The 19,545-nt window shown below is 31.4% G+C and overlaps 2 protein-coding genes across 5 annotated transcripts in view; one reads left to right on the forward strand and one right to left on the reverse strand.

Moving 5' to 3' along the window:
- Window positions 1–192: 192 nt before the first annotated feature.
- Window positions 193–13,636, reverse strand: Rab5 (RAS oncogene family member Rab5). 3 transcript variants are annotated; one of them, XM_014425296.3, is made up of 6 exons: window positions 13,505–13,636; window positions 12,831–13,002; window positions 12,605–12,756; window positions 11,988–12,204; window positions 8,296–8,448; window positions 193–588 (listed from the first exon to the last, which is right to left on the reverse strand). In XM_014425296.3, the coding sequence occupies exons 2-5, from the start codon at window positions 12,991–12,993 to the stop codon at window positions 8,339–8,341; spliced, it is 642 nt and encodes a 213-aa protein (XP_014280782.1). In that variant the 5' UTR covers window positions 12,994–13,002; window positions 13,505–13,636; the 3' UTR covers window positions 193–588; window positions 8,296–8,338. The 3 variants fall into 3 exon arrangements, with proteins under 3 accessions (XP_014280782.1, XP_066907885.1, XP_066907884.1); XM_067051784.1 differs by having other exon boundaries at window positions 193–633; XM_067051783.1 differs by having other exon boundaries at window positions 193–648.
- The window catches only part of LOC106683675 (EF-hand domain-containing family member B), a 41,406-nt gene continuing 35,350 nt past the window's right edge, over window positions 13,490–19,545 (forward strand). Inside the window, exons 1-3 of one of the 2 annotated variants that reach the window (XM_067051780.1) lie at window positions 13,490–13,607; window positions 14,881–15,141; window positions 17,148–17,342. The gene's annotated coding sequence lies outside the window, so the exon portion shown is untranslated. The remainder of the gene's footprint in view (window positions 13,608–14,880; window positions 15,142–17,147; window positions 17,343–19,545) is intronic. The other variant, XM_067051781.1, reaches the window with a different exon arrangement.

Here is a 19,545-nt window from a genome sequence, read left to right on the forward strand (position 1 = left end):
TATATATGTATATATATTTAACTATTAAATAGTTCTCTAAAATGAAATGTAATAGTAAAAAGGGGTAGAAATAAAGGGGTTTGTAAAAAATGTCACAAAATTTTGTTTAGTAGTGAATAAAATATATTATCATGTATACAACTTTTTCCTGCACAAAAATACAGGAATGGACAATTTTGATCTTATCATAACTTTTCTTTTTTTTTTTTTTTTCTATAGTCAAAATGTACTTGATATACGATGTATGTGTGTCAGTATACATACCCACACATATACTTTTCCTATATATAAATTAAGATTTAATAAATGTATGTATATACAAAAAAGACAACTTTCACAAACTTAACACAGAAGGGGATTTAATATTTAAAAAGCAAGGATATCATAAACTGTTATATAGATAAATATACATATACATATATGTATTTGTAATACTATACATATACATATAAACATATATTTAACTAATTCTATATTATTTGTACCCCCAAACATATACTTGTAGTGCCCAAAAACCACAACTTGAGTCCATTGGCACCAGTGCCTTCTTGTGATTATGCACTCACTTACACCTCTAGTATTGTCCACCTTAAGAAAAATAAAATAAATACACATCTAAGTTTCTTTAAGAATCTGGAAAAAAAATCACTGTAAATAAATTAAATAAACTTTATGTCTTAAGATGAAAACATTTTAAAATCTTAAATTAAATTAAGTAGATATTCTTCAATAACACAATAAAAAATCTAAAAAGAAAAATTACGTTACCAATACATACTTCATAAAACAACAATGGTTTTAATGAAAACTAATCCATACTTATGCCTCATGTACTACTACAACTTCGTCAAGCCATATGAAGGTTGATTCACACTCAACATTTTTTTCCAAATCTTGTATGTTTCGTTTCGATACAATCTTATTAAGTATTAAGTGTAGAGTATAATAATTGTATACTCACTTGGTGTTCCATACACATAAAGTTTCCTAATATTAATTTCCACTTCATATAATTATATGTAAATGGTATAAAAGGGAAACAGAAGGTACACTTTTCTACAATATTATAGGTTACCCTAATAATTTTTTATAATAATCATTAGTTCTAGTAGACAAGATTTCTTTAAAATATTTTAACTTATAAGATTGCAAGTAACAATAGGGAGAGGGGAGGAGTTTGAAAGATATTCTATCCTTAGTTTTACCCACTTAAGAGTACTTGAGTTTTTCAAAATTTGTTGGACATTTTTAATTTCATTTGTTCACCAGTTAATTAATTAATAAGTATAAAACAAGTGTTAATCAGCTTGTTCACAAATTTCTCTGGCAGTACCTGAAGAGTTAGGTATTTGGAATAAAAGAGCTCTACGTTCTTCGGTATTTGTAGTCATAGACCTACCTGATCTCTCCCTTTGTCCACTCAATTACTCAGCCTAACAAAATTTCTAATAGCTTTTTTACCTTTCTTTCAAGTTTAAACAATTTTTAAAACTATACTGAACTGAATAGAAAAACTTTTAAAACTGTGTAATTCTACAATGTTCCTTTGACTCATTGATACAATTTTGTTTTAATCGAATTTAATTAAACAAAATAATACCAAATTACAACTCGTAGATAAATTAAATTATATAATTTAATAAATATAAAACTTAAACCCTATGTTTTGGATGATATCAAGATAAAAAACTGAGCATTACATATACTTTAATAGTATCTAAATATTTCAATTTAAGCCACTCTGTTAACAATCATTCCTCCATAAAAACAAACCATTCTTAAGTATTATTAACTATCTCTGTGTTTACAATGGTTTTAGCAAAGGCAATCAGTTTTAGGAAAGTAATAACTTTTTTTTCGACATACTGGAAGATTGCTGATTGACCGTGTGTATCAATGAATGGAATATGGTCCGGGTGCGGTCAAATAAAACTCAAATAGTAAATGGGTGTACTATTTTTATTGAGCCAACGTTTCGCCCCACGTTGCAGGGCTTCATCAGGGCTGTTTTGACGGAAGTCAAAGTCAACATATTCCATTCAACTTTTTTTTTTGTTTACCCCTCTATGGCCATTTCTAACATGGATAGTCGAGGTTATCCTACAGGTTTCCACCCTATTCTCATCAAGATGGAAAGGTCAAGTTTTCATTCTATGGTTCCACCAAGAAATAAAATTAAACCTACCCAGGCCAGAATTAAACCAGTGCCACTACAGTTTCGAGGTTGCTGAGGTGTCGCCTTAACACACTTGTGTAAAACGATATCCCTATAAAAGTAGGGTAACTAGCATGACCTGTAATTTTGTTAAGGAGTGTATCTTATGAATCAAACTCAATTTTCTTCTTAAAAATCTATTTAACAACTCACTATTAGAGAAATGTATACAAACTTTATTATTTCTAAAAATATTATTATTTCAAATCTCGGTCACAACAATCTAAAAATACATCAATATTAAAAAAAAAAAAAATGTCAAACATTGACATTAACTTCTACTAACAAAAACCGACAGCTTCCAAAAAAGAATTAAAAAATTGAAAACTTCAGAACTTTTTGGAATTTTATGATGGATCTGATAGTTTTGGTGATAGGGATGAAGATGAATGAGTTTGTGGTAAGTAGAGAAATATAATGATTGGTAAGAAAAGTAATGATAACTGGGTTACATGTATGACTTGTTGAAGATAGTCCCATGATGCATCTAGTAAATCTATTAGAGAAGATAATAAATGTGACCATTGTAGCAATAGAGTGTCTAAAATCTCAATTTCCTGTGGTTATCATCCTGAACTTATTTATGAATAAAACTTTATTTATATTAAACTTAATTAAGGCTAAAGCCAGATTATTTGTAACTGTATCCTTTGGTAATATGAATCATAATTGAAAAGTACAGGGGATAAATGAACTGTTACAGTTCACATTTTTAGTTTTATTTAATACAATAGAGTAACCAACCACTATCTCTTCCACAGTATCGGTTTCTTTAAATACCAAGAGCTCTGTTTTTTTAATCACATGAATTAATAGTTGCATAGAAAGCTTTCATTGAACCCTGACAGGTCTCTTCTGTATCAGTACTGTTCAAAAGGTAATCAGGAATCCTTATCGTTTTTCCCCTGCATCCTTCAAATATATCCTATTCACATGTTTTTCCATTAGATTTTAAGCTCATTAAACCTTCTTTCTTTTTAGCAACATTGTGGTTAATCTGTCCCCAATGTAGGGTCCAACAATCACATACATACATAGTATGTTATTATTCAACTTCAGAAATTCAGCTTTTCAACAGTGGTTTGTATTGATGTAATATTGAATTTGGATCAAATCCTAGGAAATTCGGAATGTTAAATGAACGCTGGACACAGCAAATAAAAAATTCAACGAAAAAATCTAGTTTCTAATATTTGATTTCTCTGAAAATTCTTATTTCAGGATTCTAAAAAAAAAATATATCTAATTAAAAATTGTTTAGCCTACTGGAAGTATTAATTTGTTTAACTTACTGAAAGTATCTTTTGTTTCTTGTCATTTACAGTACATTTAACATGATTAGTAATACTTCTTTCTCATTCTATACCAAAAACATATCTTTAAAGGAAAAGAGCCTAAATACAAATAAAAAATAAAAGCAAAAATACCTTTAAAGCAAAAGTAGATGACATTAATATAAAATATATGAGGGTGGTTTGAAAAGTTCTCAGAATCACTGCTATATGCCAGTGCTAGAGCAACGAGGTTCCCACGCAATAATCACACATCTTTTGTGAGTGAACACGTGGCATGAGTGGTAGTTATGACTCTTTGTTGTTTTATGCATAGGGCTTTGTGACAGTGGAAAAAACAGATTCGAGCAGTGATTAAGTACTTTGTAAAGAAAGGTATGAAAGCAAAGGAAATCATGCCAACTTTCAGAACACACTAGGGGACTCTGCTCCTTTATATTCAATTGTTGCCAAGTGGACCAGTGAGTTTAAATTTGGTCGGAAAATCTTAGATGATGATCATAAAAAGGTCATGGAGGATGGTCAACTGAAAGGATGTGAGGTTGCTGAAGCTACAGGGATGTCATCTAAGCGGGTATATCTCATTTTAACAGAAGAATTGGGAATGAAAATATTATCCCCAAGATGGGTACCATACCATGCCTCTTGGACATTGGACCATAAACGCACCAGATTGGAAATGTTGGAACAAAATCTGGCCCCTTTTCAGCGCAACCAACAAGATTTTTTATGCCGGTTTGTGACTACAGATGAAACTTGGGTCTACTACTATATCTCATAGACAAAAAAGCAGTCAAAGCAGTGGAAACTTGCTGAGTCACCACCACCAAAGAAAGCAAAGGCAGTACGCTCGGCTGAAAAAGTAATGGCCTCAGTTTTCTGAGATGCAAAAGGCATTCTGCTGATAGTTTATCTTCCTACTGGCCGAACAATCACGGGAAAATACTACATAAACCTAAACCAACTATAGGAAAAGATACGCAAAAAAAAGGCCTGGTTTGGCAAGGAAAAAAGTCATCTTTCATCAGGACAACGCCTGTCTGCACACAAGTGCTATTGCCATGGCAAAACTTCATGAATTGAGCTACGCATTGTTGCCACATCCACCTTATTCGGCATCATCAGACTTTCATCTCTTCCCCAAGCTGAAAATTTTCCTAGGTGGACGGAGAATTCCTACAATGGAAGAACTGACAGCCGAATTGGAGAGGTATTTTCAGGTCTGTAGGACTCTCATTTTCGAGGTGGGTTCAAGGCATTGGAACATCACTGGACCAAATTCATTAGTCTACAGGAAGACTATGTTGAAAATAAAAGCAGTTCCACAGAGGTAAGACACTTCTTTCTAGTACATTCCTACATTTTTTAGTTCCTGGGGAGCATCAGCAAGAACCCTCGCACACAGATCACACATTTTCTCACCAAATAAAGTTTCACTGAAATTGTTATATGAAAATGGGTATAAGGTTTGTCCAATTACACTTATTTTTTTACTTTTGGATATTAAAAATCTCACAACAATCACTTATACCTCATTCCGAGTAAACATTACTTCAGTTAAAATGGTGTTACTCGAGCTTATGTGGTACTGAACCTTGACTAACTCTGTGTGGCAAGGTAAAAATAAATACTCTTATGAAATCAGATCAAAAGTCACACTTGTGACAACAGTATCCCTAATTTTTTTTTCTAAATTAACCATTGGGTATTTTCTAATAAAACCATCTTTTTTTCTGACAGACTTATTATAGTATATTAATTTTGAAACAAAGCTCAGATAAAATATTTACTATCAGCATCCCTTTTAATAGGCACTCATATTGAAGAAATTTAAAATATTGAAAAAATTACAAGATGCGGACTCCTAAATAAAATTCAGATGGAAAATTCACAATCTTCACGATAGTAACATGATAACTATTCTTCCCAATAAGTAAACTTTTCTTCTTAAGGTAATTAATAGAAAACAAATTTTAATATAAAACGAGGCAAATGTATAATTATGTGTTCACACAGAGGTAACAAAAAATATAAGAAATATTTAAGGATAAAAATTTAAAATTATGTAGTAATGTGATGTTCTTGGTTTCCAACAGTAAACATATTTTTTTTTTTTAAATTATTTGTGGAAAAAAGTACAAAATTTTGCACCAAGAGATTTTTTTTTATACCTACTACGTCATAGTTGAGTTTTAAAAGAGCATCTAATTTTCATAAATTTCTGTTTGGAAGAAATAATAAAGCTGGATAGAGATCCTTCAAAACCATGACTTGACTTGGAGGTTTGAGAAATTAGAATCTTTTTGTTTTATAAGTTAATGAACCTATATCTGAAAATTCTCAGTTGTTCAGTATATTAATTTTGGGTAGATTTTTTCTGCCTTGATCATGTATTGTGCAGAAGTACACAAAAATGGCATCTACAACAATTTATGAAATTGTTAAAAAAAAGAGAGAGTGATTGTAGCAGGGATACATTTTTCTAAAACTTCCTCTTTTAAAATCATAGGCTTTATCCTTTGAAATAATACCCACAATGGCATAGACCACCTAAAGAGATTAAACGTAGTTTGTTTCTCCTATGTAAACATGATAAATCATGAATTCAAATTAGTTTCAGTATATAAGTGAGAGAGGTAATTTTTTCTCAGCATGGAATCCAGGAAATAGTGATCTCTGGTGGCTTAATATTAAAACTTCTGTATACCAGTACACCATAAGTATGGCAGTAAATTACTCTGTGTTAGTATAGATCAACAAATGTTATCACATTCATCTAATACCATCTATTAGACTCCTAAATGTTTTTAAACAATTCATTACTTTATTTCATTATTTGGTAACATATAGCAATCACTAAGTTATCCATTTGAAAATTTAGAGCGACCAATACGAGTTCTCCAAACAACATGTAATGAGTATTTACCTAAACTTTGATACAAAATATTGTGTATAAAATATACAATCGTCAAAAATAAACACAGGTATGTTCGTATTCATACAGGAAATAAAAAAAAAAAATTGCCTCCTATTTAATGTTTTAGACATTCTATGTTTCTCAGTAGACAAAATTGTGTTTCGGTATAATTGATCAAACTGTTAATCTGATTTCGAAATTTTCAGGGATTGCATGGGCTGGTATATAGTTGGTCCTTTATCAATTTTATCAGATCCCATCCCTATTCATGCATAAACAAATTTTCTCAGTACACATTTATTTCAAAAACAGCTTGTCCAGTTTGGCCCGAAATTGGAGGGAAGTTTGGGATAAGCATTGCCATGAATTAGTATTAATTTTATCAAATTCCATCTACTACTTACGCTTAGCCATGTGAATGTATTTTTCTTGACATGCGGGCTTTAAAAATTGTAGCTGTTGTAGGTTTAATTATGAAATGACAAATCAATTTTTTTTTAAATAATAAAATTTATTCCTAAATCTAAAAATATAACTAGCTATGTACCTTCTGATGGCGAGGAAACAATACTATAATAAATACCAAGGAAACTTTCTTCTTGGACATATTTTGATTAATTTTGGCTCACAGTGAAAAAAGGTTGCTCATCTCTACATTATAGTAACTTTTGAAAAGTGTTGGTACTCAAAATGCGAAGAATTAATTTTATGACTGATAAATAATATATTTTGAGTCACCAACGACTTAATTATTATCTGCCCAGTTTCAGTACGGCTCTTTTTTTCACAATTGTATTATAACATAAGAGTATAATACCACTAAAACAGTATTAAAATAAGGTTACTTCATGGAGTGAGGTCATAGCCCCCCTTTTATTATTATGTTTTTATAATTTTATGTATTAAGTTTTTTATAATTGTATGTAATGTCTATAGTTTAGAAACCATTTAGGACCTGGGGAAAAAAGTACACATGGTATTTTTAAATTAAAAAAAAACAAACTATTATTCATGTATGATTAAAAAGAATGTACAAATTTTTTTTGCAAAAAAATTATAATTCAAATGAAACAAAAGATAAAAAAAAAAAAAAAATAAAATTATTAATTTTTGAGAAATAATATAAAAAAAAAAAAAATTTTAATTATATGGGAATGTTCTATTTATCATGAGTAAATTGATGTCAACTATAAAGGGGAAAAAAAGATGGCCTGATCTTGCCTCAAATGTGTACAGAAAGTTGAAATATGTAGTTATTCTGTGTTTAACTCATCTGAATGAATGTGCTGGTAAATAAAGAAATATTATTAAAAATAAATATATCAAAAACTAGAATAATTTAATCTTATTATATGGTATATAAAAAACAAATTAAAAATTACAATTTCTTTTTACAGCAATTTAAAAACTGCTTAAGAACATCTTTATTTCTAAAAGTCACTGGGAAGAATCACATCACTTATGAGAAATGATTTAGCAGCTGGTAGCTGAGCTTTTGTTCAAGTCCAATTAAAAAGTCGGTATTGAAGTCACGAAACGAAAAAAAAAAAAAAAAAAAGAAGAAAATCTTCACTTCAACATTTTAAGCAAAAATTCTTTCTATGTGAATGTATAAATATATATCATGCTTGATTTATAGAAAAATAGGAGTCAGAATTAAGAGAGTGGGGTATATTTCGAATTATTGACAAAAAATTATCATTGGCCTTAAAAAAAAAAAATCAATAAAAACATATTGTGACAACCTATAAATTATCATGAATTATCTATAATAACATATACATATGATCTAGTATATACACATACATACATACATATATTTATGAACCATGACCATGATTAAATATAAAATAGTTAGAATAAATAATTACCATGTTGGAGCCTTAAATGCAGATGAAGTATAACTATGGTGGTTCATTTGCAGCATGAAGCCGATGTTTTAGCTGTTGTCTCCGACTCTACAAGCCTCCTTCCTTGTCCACTACCACTTCCACCAGTAGTCTCACTTTTGGGAAGCTTCTTAGCTAGTAAGAATAGTAATGTATGGGCGATTATAAATTTAAAAATTAATATTTATGTATTCATGCAAAAAAATTGAAGTCTTTATCTTTGTAGTATAACTTAACAACAGTTGGAATTGAGTATACATTTTTGTATCAACATAAAATTTACCATGTACCATGAGCATAAAAAAATATTTGAAATCTGCCAAAGAAAAAAGAATTAAAGAAACACTTTTGACAATAACAGGGGAAAAAATAAGAACTAATCGTTCCTTATTTTATGATGTTTAAGTGTAAAAGTATTATTTAATCACACAATTCTCAAATTTTCCAAAAAAATTCAAATAGGTAATTTTCCATCTCACATTTTTTTTTCCATTTTTTAAATTTTCTATCTAATAGTTTAAGAATACTAAAGTGTTTATCATCAAGTCAAAATAAGCAATTTCAGATTTCAGTTTTTCTTGACCACAAAACAAAGAATTTTTCAATTCCAGAGCCCATTAATTCGAGGCTTTATTTATCATTTCCAATGAGAAACCTTTTAATCAAATAAGAAACAAAATGCTAACCTCATGTGAAAAAATTTGATTTTTAAAAAATCATTCTTTCCATAGACATGGCTTTTCTCTGAGATTACAGGGCAGATATATTTATATTTGGCACACCCCAGAATGACACACAGATCTCAATAATACTATCTGCAATTTTTTTTTAAAAATGTCAAACATTGTGAGATTTCATATGCCCATAACCAAACCACTTGTGATGATAGAGAAAATATATAAAGTGATTAGGATTATTCAAAGTCTAAATAATAAGAATGAACCAAATGACTTTTCTCTGAGATGACTCGAATGATTATTGTTAGATATGGTATCCAAGTCACTAACAAACACTGGAAATAAGGAACATATATTAAAGAACCAAAAACCTAACTCATAAATTTATATTCAGGAGAATAATCTGTTTATTGAAAAACAATCTTATTAAATGGAAAAATGGTACCCAACACTCAGTCAATTTTGTTCCAGGGACAAATGTTTATGGCAAGTACTCAAAATACTCATGCCAAACAATTAAACTTGTAGATGGGTACACTTAATTAATTTTAAGAATGTGAAATTCATAACCTTGTAAAAACATTTCTTAGGAAACAAGTACCACCTGCATTTCCATCCAGATAATGAAAACAAAAGAAACAGCTAAAATAAATTACCCAAAAAACCCACCTACCATGTTTCCATCCCCACCATACTCATTGAAAACCCACTATTTCATTGAAATTATGACTTATTTTCGATTTATGATACTACTACCATCATGGAAATCAGCTGAAGTCATACCAATCCTCAAACTCAACAAGATCCTGCAGAAATTAGTAATTACAGACTTAATGATCTTATTAAATATATTACCCAAGATATTTGAAAAACTTTTGCTGTTCAGATAAATAAAAAATATATCCTGATATAACATTGTACCTTACGAAAAGTTTTGATTCAGAGCCAAACACTCAACAGTAATACAACTAGTTAGACTGACAGACCATATCACAAAAGGATATAATGAAAAGGAGTATAACCATCCTCAGTACAACAGAATTTCGAGTATGTTGTCTGACTTACAGCTACGATAAAAGAGTACACATACTCACTCATAAAAAATATCACTAAAAAGATGCACCCACAAATTACTAGACAAAACTTAAAGTTTGAATTGTTTATATTAAATTATCTGTATACAACTTGTTTATTGTATATATTTCATTTTTTAACCAAGTGTATTACTTGTTCATTTCTTCATCATTTAACTTTATTTACTAGGAAGGCTTTTTTTAATTACCTTTTTTTTTTTAACTTTCCTACAAAACTTCTTTTAAACTTGGACCTAAAAATATGTAAAATTGAAAACGGAAATTCAAATGCTATAACTGTGTTAAGGTATAAGCACCTTAACATTTACTATGTACCAATTATCGCCTCATGGCATATTGTATAAAATAATTAAAAAATAAAAATTCTCAATTCCAGGTGAATAAATAAGTGCTTGAATGGGTACTTTACAGACGAGTTTCCACATGAGAAACTCTATTCCTTTCTAATGTTCCAGAAAGTGTGTCTGTGGGTATGGAAATAAACTCTTAGTCCAGCAAAAACTGAGAAGTTCGTGTGATGATTTTGGAATACCTGGTTGTACAACCAACATGATGGAGATTCTACTTCTAAAGAAAAAAGAACCAAAATATTTATGACTTAAATGAAGATTAAAGTACTAATGAATTAACATTTAAACAGTTGCAACAGCGTAACCTAAACAAAATAAAATGTGAATTAAAAAAAATCATAAGGTGCCAGCATAGCATAGGCATTCTGTCTTAAGAAATTTCTTAACCAGAAGCATCATATTTTGATACCATGCAGCATTTACCTTGGTATAGAAAAACCAAGCAATTTAACATAAAATCAAGTAATTGCTCAAGATTACCCTAGGATGAGCAATTATATTGTTTTACTTACTTCTCTCTAAATAGTAAAGGCATCAGAGGCTTCTTCTTCAGAACCCTCTCACCTCTTCAAAACATATAGGAGGAATGGAATACATTTACCTAAAGTGAGCTACACATATAGGAATCCCAGTTCGGCTACCAAGTTCAGGGATCCTCAACACAAAGTAAAAGGAAATACAAATGATTCATTCTAAATGCCAGTTCCCCTCTCACTCGGTCAGAGAAATATCTATAGCATTAGATGCCCATGACGGATTTTTTTTTTGAGTTTCCCTCCCAAAACAAAATAAATGTATACATAGACACACAACAAGAAGCACAAAAATCGGCTGGATGTCGTTTCATAGCTACAATATGCAACTAGGTTACTGGGAGAAACATAGAAGTCCTGAAATTTTCATGTGCCATTTTGCTTCGAACAATGGGAAAAATAATTAAGCAGAGTATGCTTCAGCAGCATCAAGGATGATTTTACTAAAATAAATAAAACAAATTAACATTAAGTATAGAGCTAAATCCCAAAAATCAAATTTGGTAATTCACTTGTAGAGCTTCCAACAATAGAATGGTTTCTTGTGTTCTTCTCATAGGGAAAACAATATAAGCTCTATTGGGAATCTGAAAAATGTTATCCATCTCAATGGCAGACAAAGTTTATAATGAATTTGTTTGTTGGTCTACACAGATGGACAAAAGCTGGGGAACAATGTTTTTAAAACTGATGCTTGCGAACTGGAGTTTGTGATCATATAGCAGGATTTTAAGGATGGCTATCAACTAATAGATCAACAAAAGAGATAAGCTGAATATATAAATACCTCCTATGAAATGCTCCTCAAAACTCATTGTGATTTTATAAAATAAGTCCCTCAATAACTATAAGTGTATTATGCTTTTCAAATCAATCAATACACTATCCCTAAACAGTCACTGTCATGAGAAAAATGTTAAGAACTACAAAATGTATACATTTACTAAAACAAATACAAATTCATAAAGTATATGTATGTGACTGCTATGTAAATAGAAATAAACTGATATACATGAATACCTATTGCAAGAAAAATCTCATTGACATTGGTGCCTGTTTTGGCAGAGGTTTCCATGAAAAGAAGTCCATTTTCTTCAGCATAAGCTTGAGCCTCTTCATACTCAACACACCTTTTGTTAGCCAAATCGGCCTTATTACCAGCAAGAGCTATTACAATATTGGGTGAGGCTTGTCGCTGAAGTTCTTTCACCCATGTTTTAGCTCTTCCAAATGTGTCCTAAAATTAAATAAGTAGATGTGAAGTGAGGCACACACAGCATTATTCCAAAAATCATTAAAACATAAAAACAACAAAAGAGCTATTCCAGACCTATCCTTGAATAAATAACACAAAAATAAGTATGATAACTTAAAATTAAACTTGTCATAAGTATAATAATAAGTTACAGGATTTATTGAAATATTAATTACTAAGGTAGAGTAAATTCTGCTGTGGTCCAAGTATCATTGACATACAAGTTACATAATCACATATTTCATTATGCATAGATAACATACATAAAAAAAGAGTACAATAATAAAAATTAAAAACAAAATTATTATTAAACAAAGAAGATATAATTCTGACATTTGATTGGTAAATCAACTTGATTTATGTGTTTAATACTATCACTAACCTGATTTGTCACATCATAAACCACAATAGCTGCTTGGGCTCCTCTATAATACATAGGGGCTAAACTGTGATATCTCTCCTGACCAGCAGTATCCCAGATTTCAAATTTAACAGTGGTATCGTCTAAGCATACAGTCTGTGTCAAGAAAGCAGCTGAAAAAACCTTGGTTATCAATCTTAATGAAACCAAAAAGAAACTATCTCTTGATGTAATATTTAAAAAATACCTCCAATGGTGCTTTCTTGGTATTCATGAAACTGTCCTTTAACAAACCTAAGAACTAAACTGGATTTCCCCACTGCTGATTCTCCTAAAAGCACTAGTTTAAACTGACAAATTTTTGCTTGGGCTGTCCCATTAGGGCGCTGTGGCCCGGCTTTATTGGCCATGTCGGAATCCTAAATTGGGATCAGAAAAAGTTTTTTACTTTTAGGATCAAAAACATGAAAAACCTTGAAAATCCATAACAAGTTGTCATAACATTAATAAAAAAAAGTTATGAACATAAATAGAATTAAAAATAAATATTCTATTTATGTTATCCTGATTTAAAGTAATCAAAGTTGATAATTTAAAAAAAAATGGAAAACATAAGTAGTCATATCAGCTGACTTTCACAACATAATGGCCTATCTGCAATCTGACAGTTAACAGATAAAAACTTAATGAACATATAACATTTAAACAAACTAATAGATTGTAAAAAAAACCATGTAAGTTGCTATTTCGGGGGCTAAGAAGTTTGATTACTACTGAAGATGATTAATCAAATGAATTAACCAGATATGAAATCAGCACTTTAACTCAGAATATTATAACAACGAAATACATAAGGAATATTGTGCAACTTTAAAGAGCAAAATTGTACTTGAAGGAATTACACAATGCACAATAACTTACGTGGTTAGCCAACTTGAATATTAAAATCACAGATTAAGGATAAATGTAATGTATGGCTGATATAGAGCTCAACAATGCGATGGAAGCGCTCCACCCCTCAAATGTTAGTAACAGAACACCCATCTTAAACTTCAATGTTATTTAAAAGAAAATTAGATTTTTCGGGCCAAATATTTCCTTACATAATTTCTTGAAAAACATATTTAAGTTGTTGTTTAACGAATGACTGTAAAGTAGCTATTGAGAAAATGAAACAGTATTGCTAAAGCGGTGATGACATAAATCAATAGCGGGAAAATTAAATGCTACCGTTTCAAAAGAAATACTTGAGTTTTATGTTTCTTTGAGTCATTTTTATGTTTACAGTTAAACAATCTATCGAAGAAAAAAGTGAATTCAATAATCAAATATATTTCACTTTTTTATGTATCAATCGATATTAATTGCCTTGTACAGTTGTACACATTAATATTGATCACTATTAATTACATTACAGTAATGATAGTTCACCAGAAATAATTAATTAACTGATTTTAAATTAAAAATGTATTGCTGTAACTTCAAATATGATCGCTACTAATTATGTGTTAGGGTTGTTCAGTTGTTTACTTATTAAAACTAAAAAAGTCGGCGTAAGGTTTATTTTTTTAAAACATGTATCTAAAATTTGTTTTCGAACTATTTTAGTTTCGTTCTAGTTAAATACTGGCAAATAAAGGGTTTCATACTAATAATTTCATACACGGGTTTCATTCAACTCTTTTTTTATTACTTTAAGTCATCAATCACTTCAGGGTCATTATTGCCTTAATTTTCGGATTCGGAAAGGATAGTTTTCCGATAGTCTATCCTTTTTTTTTTACCGTACTCTCAACCACGCACAGGGAACAAAGCCAGTGCCAAGGACTTATCCATCCCTCTCCCTGATCACTATATCAACGGGAACTTAAAAGCAGGGAGAGAGTAAAGTAAGTCTCTTGTGCAGGCTGTGCCTAGTGCGACTGGAGCTATCCAACTGCACAGCTCGTTCATTGATAGATGACAAGGCTCCATCCCACACCCGGCCGCCGCAACACCGAACGAGGCAAGAGCTCGGATTCATTGCCACAATTATACTGAATTTTTTTCTATTATAACAGGGGCATCTGTGGTGAAGTATGGTTAACTTTTCTTACAAAGTTTAGAGTGCTTGAAAAACTCAAACAGCATATCAAAAATTCTATTAATGAATAATAGACGTTTTGGTTTAGCGGGTTTGTTGAAAAAATATTTCTCAAACTGAGTAGAGCTGACATTGAATCTGTAAAGGAAAACAGTTAGTTTTTTTAATGCAGGTTGAAAAATATTTAAACTCTTAAAGATTACAATCATTTCAGCAATATAACCACTGCATCAGCGACAGAGAGAATAAGCACTGTTGATCATTACACACAATCGAGGCACTTACACCTAAGAAATTCTTGGAGCAGTCATAGTAAAAGAAGTCGGCGTCAACAACTCTGTCTTGCAGTCCAAGAAACTCATGTTCATACCAATATAGCGGAAAGTTATTTTTGAGTAGCTTTGAAAGGGAAAGAAAAAGTTTAGGGGAAGGAAGTTCCCAAGGATAAGATTGTGAGAATCCAGTCTCTTGCAAAGTAAGTTATTATGTGTTTAAATTAATAAGTAGACTAGAGACCCAGACTATAAACTATGTTTTCTTTGTTAAGTCGATTTGTTGCTAGTTTAGATGCTGTCGATTTGGAAAAACAATATTCATAGGGCGGTTGGTAACGCAAAGGGTTGTAGCAAAGTAAAGGAGGTCAAGTTGTCATTGTAGGTTGAGCAGAAGCTCCCCAGCATTAACATATAGACTATTGACAGGTCTGGTTTGTACCGAGTCCAGCATTTTCGGAGTGGCACTCTATAATGAGTTGTAGGCATTACAACCGTAATCCAACTTGATCTCATCAGCGTTTCGTATAGGGTCAGCATACTTGTTCGATCCACAATCCAGGTGGTGTTACCTATCATTTTCAAAAGATTTAGGGAGCGAAGGCGACTTGCTTTTATTTGCTTGATATGTAAGATCCAACTGAGCGAGGTGCCTGACAGTCTGAACGATAGTAACCGGTAGATTATTAATTTTCAGTGATGACATTACATTCGGTTGTCTTTTGCTAAAAAAGAATAGCAATGTTGCACTCGTGAAAATTTTAAAGCCATGACCAGAAAGCCAAACACGGGCTGACTGTTTATACACTGTATTGTTTAGAGCGGTTTGAATATCTTCTCGTAAGGATATTACGTTTCTCCCTTTTCATAAATAAAAAGGTCGTTCGCGTAAGCATACTTTTAACAGGCAACCTAACCACATTTTACACTTTATTAAAAAAAGTATTGCGTTCAAAACACAGCCCCCAGGCACTCCATTCTCCTGTTCGAATTCATTCTATAGAACATCACCAATTCCAACCTTCAACCTTCAGTTAACTAGAAAGTTATTTATGAATGGAAGAATGTGACCATTAATCCCGACTCTAACCAGAGTGTCAGTCATAAACCTTCTTCAGGTCCTATCAAAAGCATTTTCGATTCCAAGAAATACCGCCAGTAAGTTTCTCCTGTTATCAAAAGCTTCTAATATATCAGACTGCAATTGAAACAAGTAGTTTCTATTACTTCTCCCTTTCCTGAACCCACTCTGCCATACTGCCAGTACACGTTTGGCTAACAAGAAACACGTCAGTGTATTGGAAATTAGTGTTTCTATTGAATTTACAGAAAGATGAGGTGAGGGTGATCGGCCGATCACTATTAACTATATGGATTCTTTATATTTTTTTTTTCAAAATAGGAATCGGGACATGTCTTTCCATGCATTTGGAAAACCATTAGACAAAAATATTTTATACAATATCTTTAAAATCATAGATTTACTAGAGGAACTAAGGTTTTTGATCAAACCAATGCAGATCTAATCTGGACCCGGGGAGATATCTTTTTGGAGTTCAGTGTGGTGGGAAATTCGTACATGGAGAAAGACTGGTTCAATGGATCAAATGGATGATTAGTGATAACGAGTGGTACTAATTCGATAGACTGCTTTATGTTAAGGAAGTGTGCTGAGTAATTGAAGGTTGACGAGTTAGCGTAAAAATGTTTTGCTTGAGTGTTTGCTAAGATTATAGGGTCAGTTTCATAGTGGTCGCGAATTTTCAGACAACTTATTTGAGAAGAGTAACCAAAACCCATAGTTTTTCTGTCTGGCAGAACACAACTCCTGGTGTGTACGGTGTATAAGGAATGTACGGTATCGCTGCTTGAGCAGCTTCAAGTTATCTAGTATTTAATTGTAGAATTAAGTAATCTGGGCCAATATCAGAAAGATCAATATCCACAAGCTGAGCCGTCGCTTGTTATTGAAGCCGATCAACTTTATTAATCAGTAATTTGTTGTGTCTACTGTATGAGGAGCATTTATTAAGAGTGTTAATAATTATAGGAAAAATAGTCACTATGGTGTACATAATCTATTGCAAACCATTGGGTCGTAGCTTTCAATAGGGGACTAGTGATCGTAAGATCTATGGCTGAAAGTTTTTCAGATCCAGTACAGAGGTGAGTTTGATATAAAGAATTGCTTGTAATATTTGAATTACAGGCTACATAAAATGATGCTAAATGGTGCACCAGGAGGAAAAAAGAAAAGGGACAGACACAGGCATCGGTGGCTGGATGATTTGAGAGGGATGAGAATTGAAAATTGGAGGAATCTCGCTGGAGACCGCGAGGCACGGGGAAGAATGCTGGCAGAGGCCCAGGTCCTACAAGGAGTGTAGCGCCCAACAGTGAGTGAGTGAGTGATTTAAATTATAGTTATCTATAAAGGATTCTAATAATTTAACCTTATCATCCAAGTTGTCACTACCCCAAATTAAGCTATGGACGTTACAATCCCCAGCTATAATCACTGGGGGATACAATGGATCTAATAAAATCTTTAGATTAAATCTAATTGCAAGTTAGATTTCATATTCATGCCAATAAAAGTAATATTCTCTTTAATTAATAAACACACACCACCATATGCTATTCCAATATCTGTATAATATTGTCGCATAATAGCATATCCCCTAAATTCAAACTTATCGATAACTTAAAAATTTGTTTTTTGTAGGCAGGCCACAGAACAATTATAGTTATTCAGTAAGTATTTTAATTAACTTCTCCGGTGATATAATCCGTTTAGATATATTCATGTTACATAAAATATTCTACCTACACTATCTGTCAATGAAAAGAAGCCAAAAAGATTTTAATAAAACGATTGGATTAAAGTAAAAATGGTAAACCTTATATTAGTAGAAGAAATAAATCATAACAATAAAAAATAAATAAAATACTGTACAATTAAAAGAAAAACAGAGAGAAATTTAGGAAAGAAATAATCAACTATAAAATTAACTACAATGCTAAACAACATTGGGTTAAGGCTTATTAAAAAAATATATATTTAATGTATTGATGTTATTGTGAAGTAATTCACAATAACTTTAAGTAGAATGTTTACTCAATGTGTTGAATGGATTAAGATTTCTTACATACTTGGTCTTTTTGTTTTATCAAGACTGAATATTGTTTATTTTGTGAGGAGGTACTCTGTTCTCTCATAAAGAGGAGTTTTGAGATATTGGCCTATTACTTTTTAAATTTATTTCTAACTTAGGTATATTTGATGCTACAGTTGGTTTAATTTTGTTTTCATTTGATGATTGACAATATTAGCTTTATTTTCAATTGGACTACTACTATTTGACATACTTTCACTGCGATTAATTTTATTATCCCAGTTACTTTTCATCAAAATTGATTCCAAGATACTTATTTTTTTAAATAAAACTTACGCTGTTGTGGCTAACTTCGTTATCTGTTCTATTTAAGCCTAAGTACTAGACATTTACAGAGGTGATGGGAGTGGGGAAAGCCGCTACCTCCTCCTTCTGCGTTCTAATCCGAATACTTTCTGACTCTTGCTTTTTAATAATTACTTCCACTTTTTATAACTACTTCTGATAGGACACTTTTTCATGTTCCACAATTTTTCAATTTTTTTTATCGTTCATATTTTGATGAGCATTTATTACTAAATGCCGAATGATTTCTGGTATAGTTTAAACATTTAACAGGATTATTCCACGTAACAGTATTGTGAGAATTTTCTCCACAATTTGTGATAAGGAAATATTTGCTGGTTTGTTTGTATTTATAGAAGAATGAAAGAAATTCTACGACTCCTCTTTCTGGTGGATCACATCTTTCAAAGGTCGAAATCAATGACAGTGTTGCCTTCATTACATTATTACTTTTTTTATAGATCCTTTTAACATGAACAACACCCTGACTATCAAATTCAGATATCAATCCGTCCTCCGTACAATTCAGCAATGCAGGGACATTTGCAACCCCACGTGCAAAATGTAAGATTTATGAAGTTCAAACAGTATTGAAATATTTTTTTATTAACAATAAATTAATAAAATTTTGTTCTTTATTTACTATAAGTAATGTAACACAGAACTTTTGCATGTATCATACTTGTGGGCAATAGCTTTTTATAAACCTATATACAATAAAAGGACTAAATGCAATAAAATTTACATTTTAGACCATTTACCCTTTTAGTTATATAGTCTCCCCTATGTCAGGAGACTTAGGGTCTAAAGAAGTCTCCATTTGCGAAAAAATATAAAATAAAAATTACAAAGATCATAAAGCAATAATTAAATTACAATAATAAACCAAAGTAATTGAGTAATCAACACTGTAAATAAAGAAATTGGCACTCCTTATCAATACTTCGTAATAGCGATTACGACTCAAAGTGCGACTCAGACACAATGTTAACACTCCGAAAGCAAAACATCAACTCATCAGAAACCATTAAGCCGTTTCTTAACGGATCCAAATTATTATTATTCACCTTAGATCGCCGTGTTTAGCAGGGGCCCCACTGAGACCGGACTGGTCCACTCCGATCCAATTAGCCCTTTTAAATGGAT

The sequence above is a fragment of the Halyomorpha halys genome, unplaced genomic scaffold, assembly GCF_000696795.3.
Source record: "Halyomorpha halys isolate HHAL.00 unplaced genomic scaffold, Hhal_1.1 Scaffold505.1, whole genome shotgun sequence".
Taxonomy (NCBI): Eukaryota; Metazoa; Arthropoda; class Insecta; order Hemiptera; family Pentatomidae; genus Halyomorpha; species Halyomorpha halys.

Bases quoted from the DNA above. Each gene is read 5' to 3' on its own strand.
- Rab5 (XM_014425296.3), bottom strand. From the start codon at position 12,993: ATGGCCAATAAAGCCGGGCCACAGCGCCCTAATGGGACAGCCCAAGCA. The intron at 12,757-12,830 runs GTATTTTTTAAA...AGGTTTTTTCAG, and splicing joins CCAAGAAAGCACCATTGGAG to CTGCTTTCTTGACACAGACT. The intron at 12,205-12,604 runs GTTAGTGATAGT...ATTTAATTTTAG, and splicing joins TTTATGATGTGACAAATCAG to GACACATTTGGAAGAGCTAA.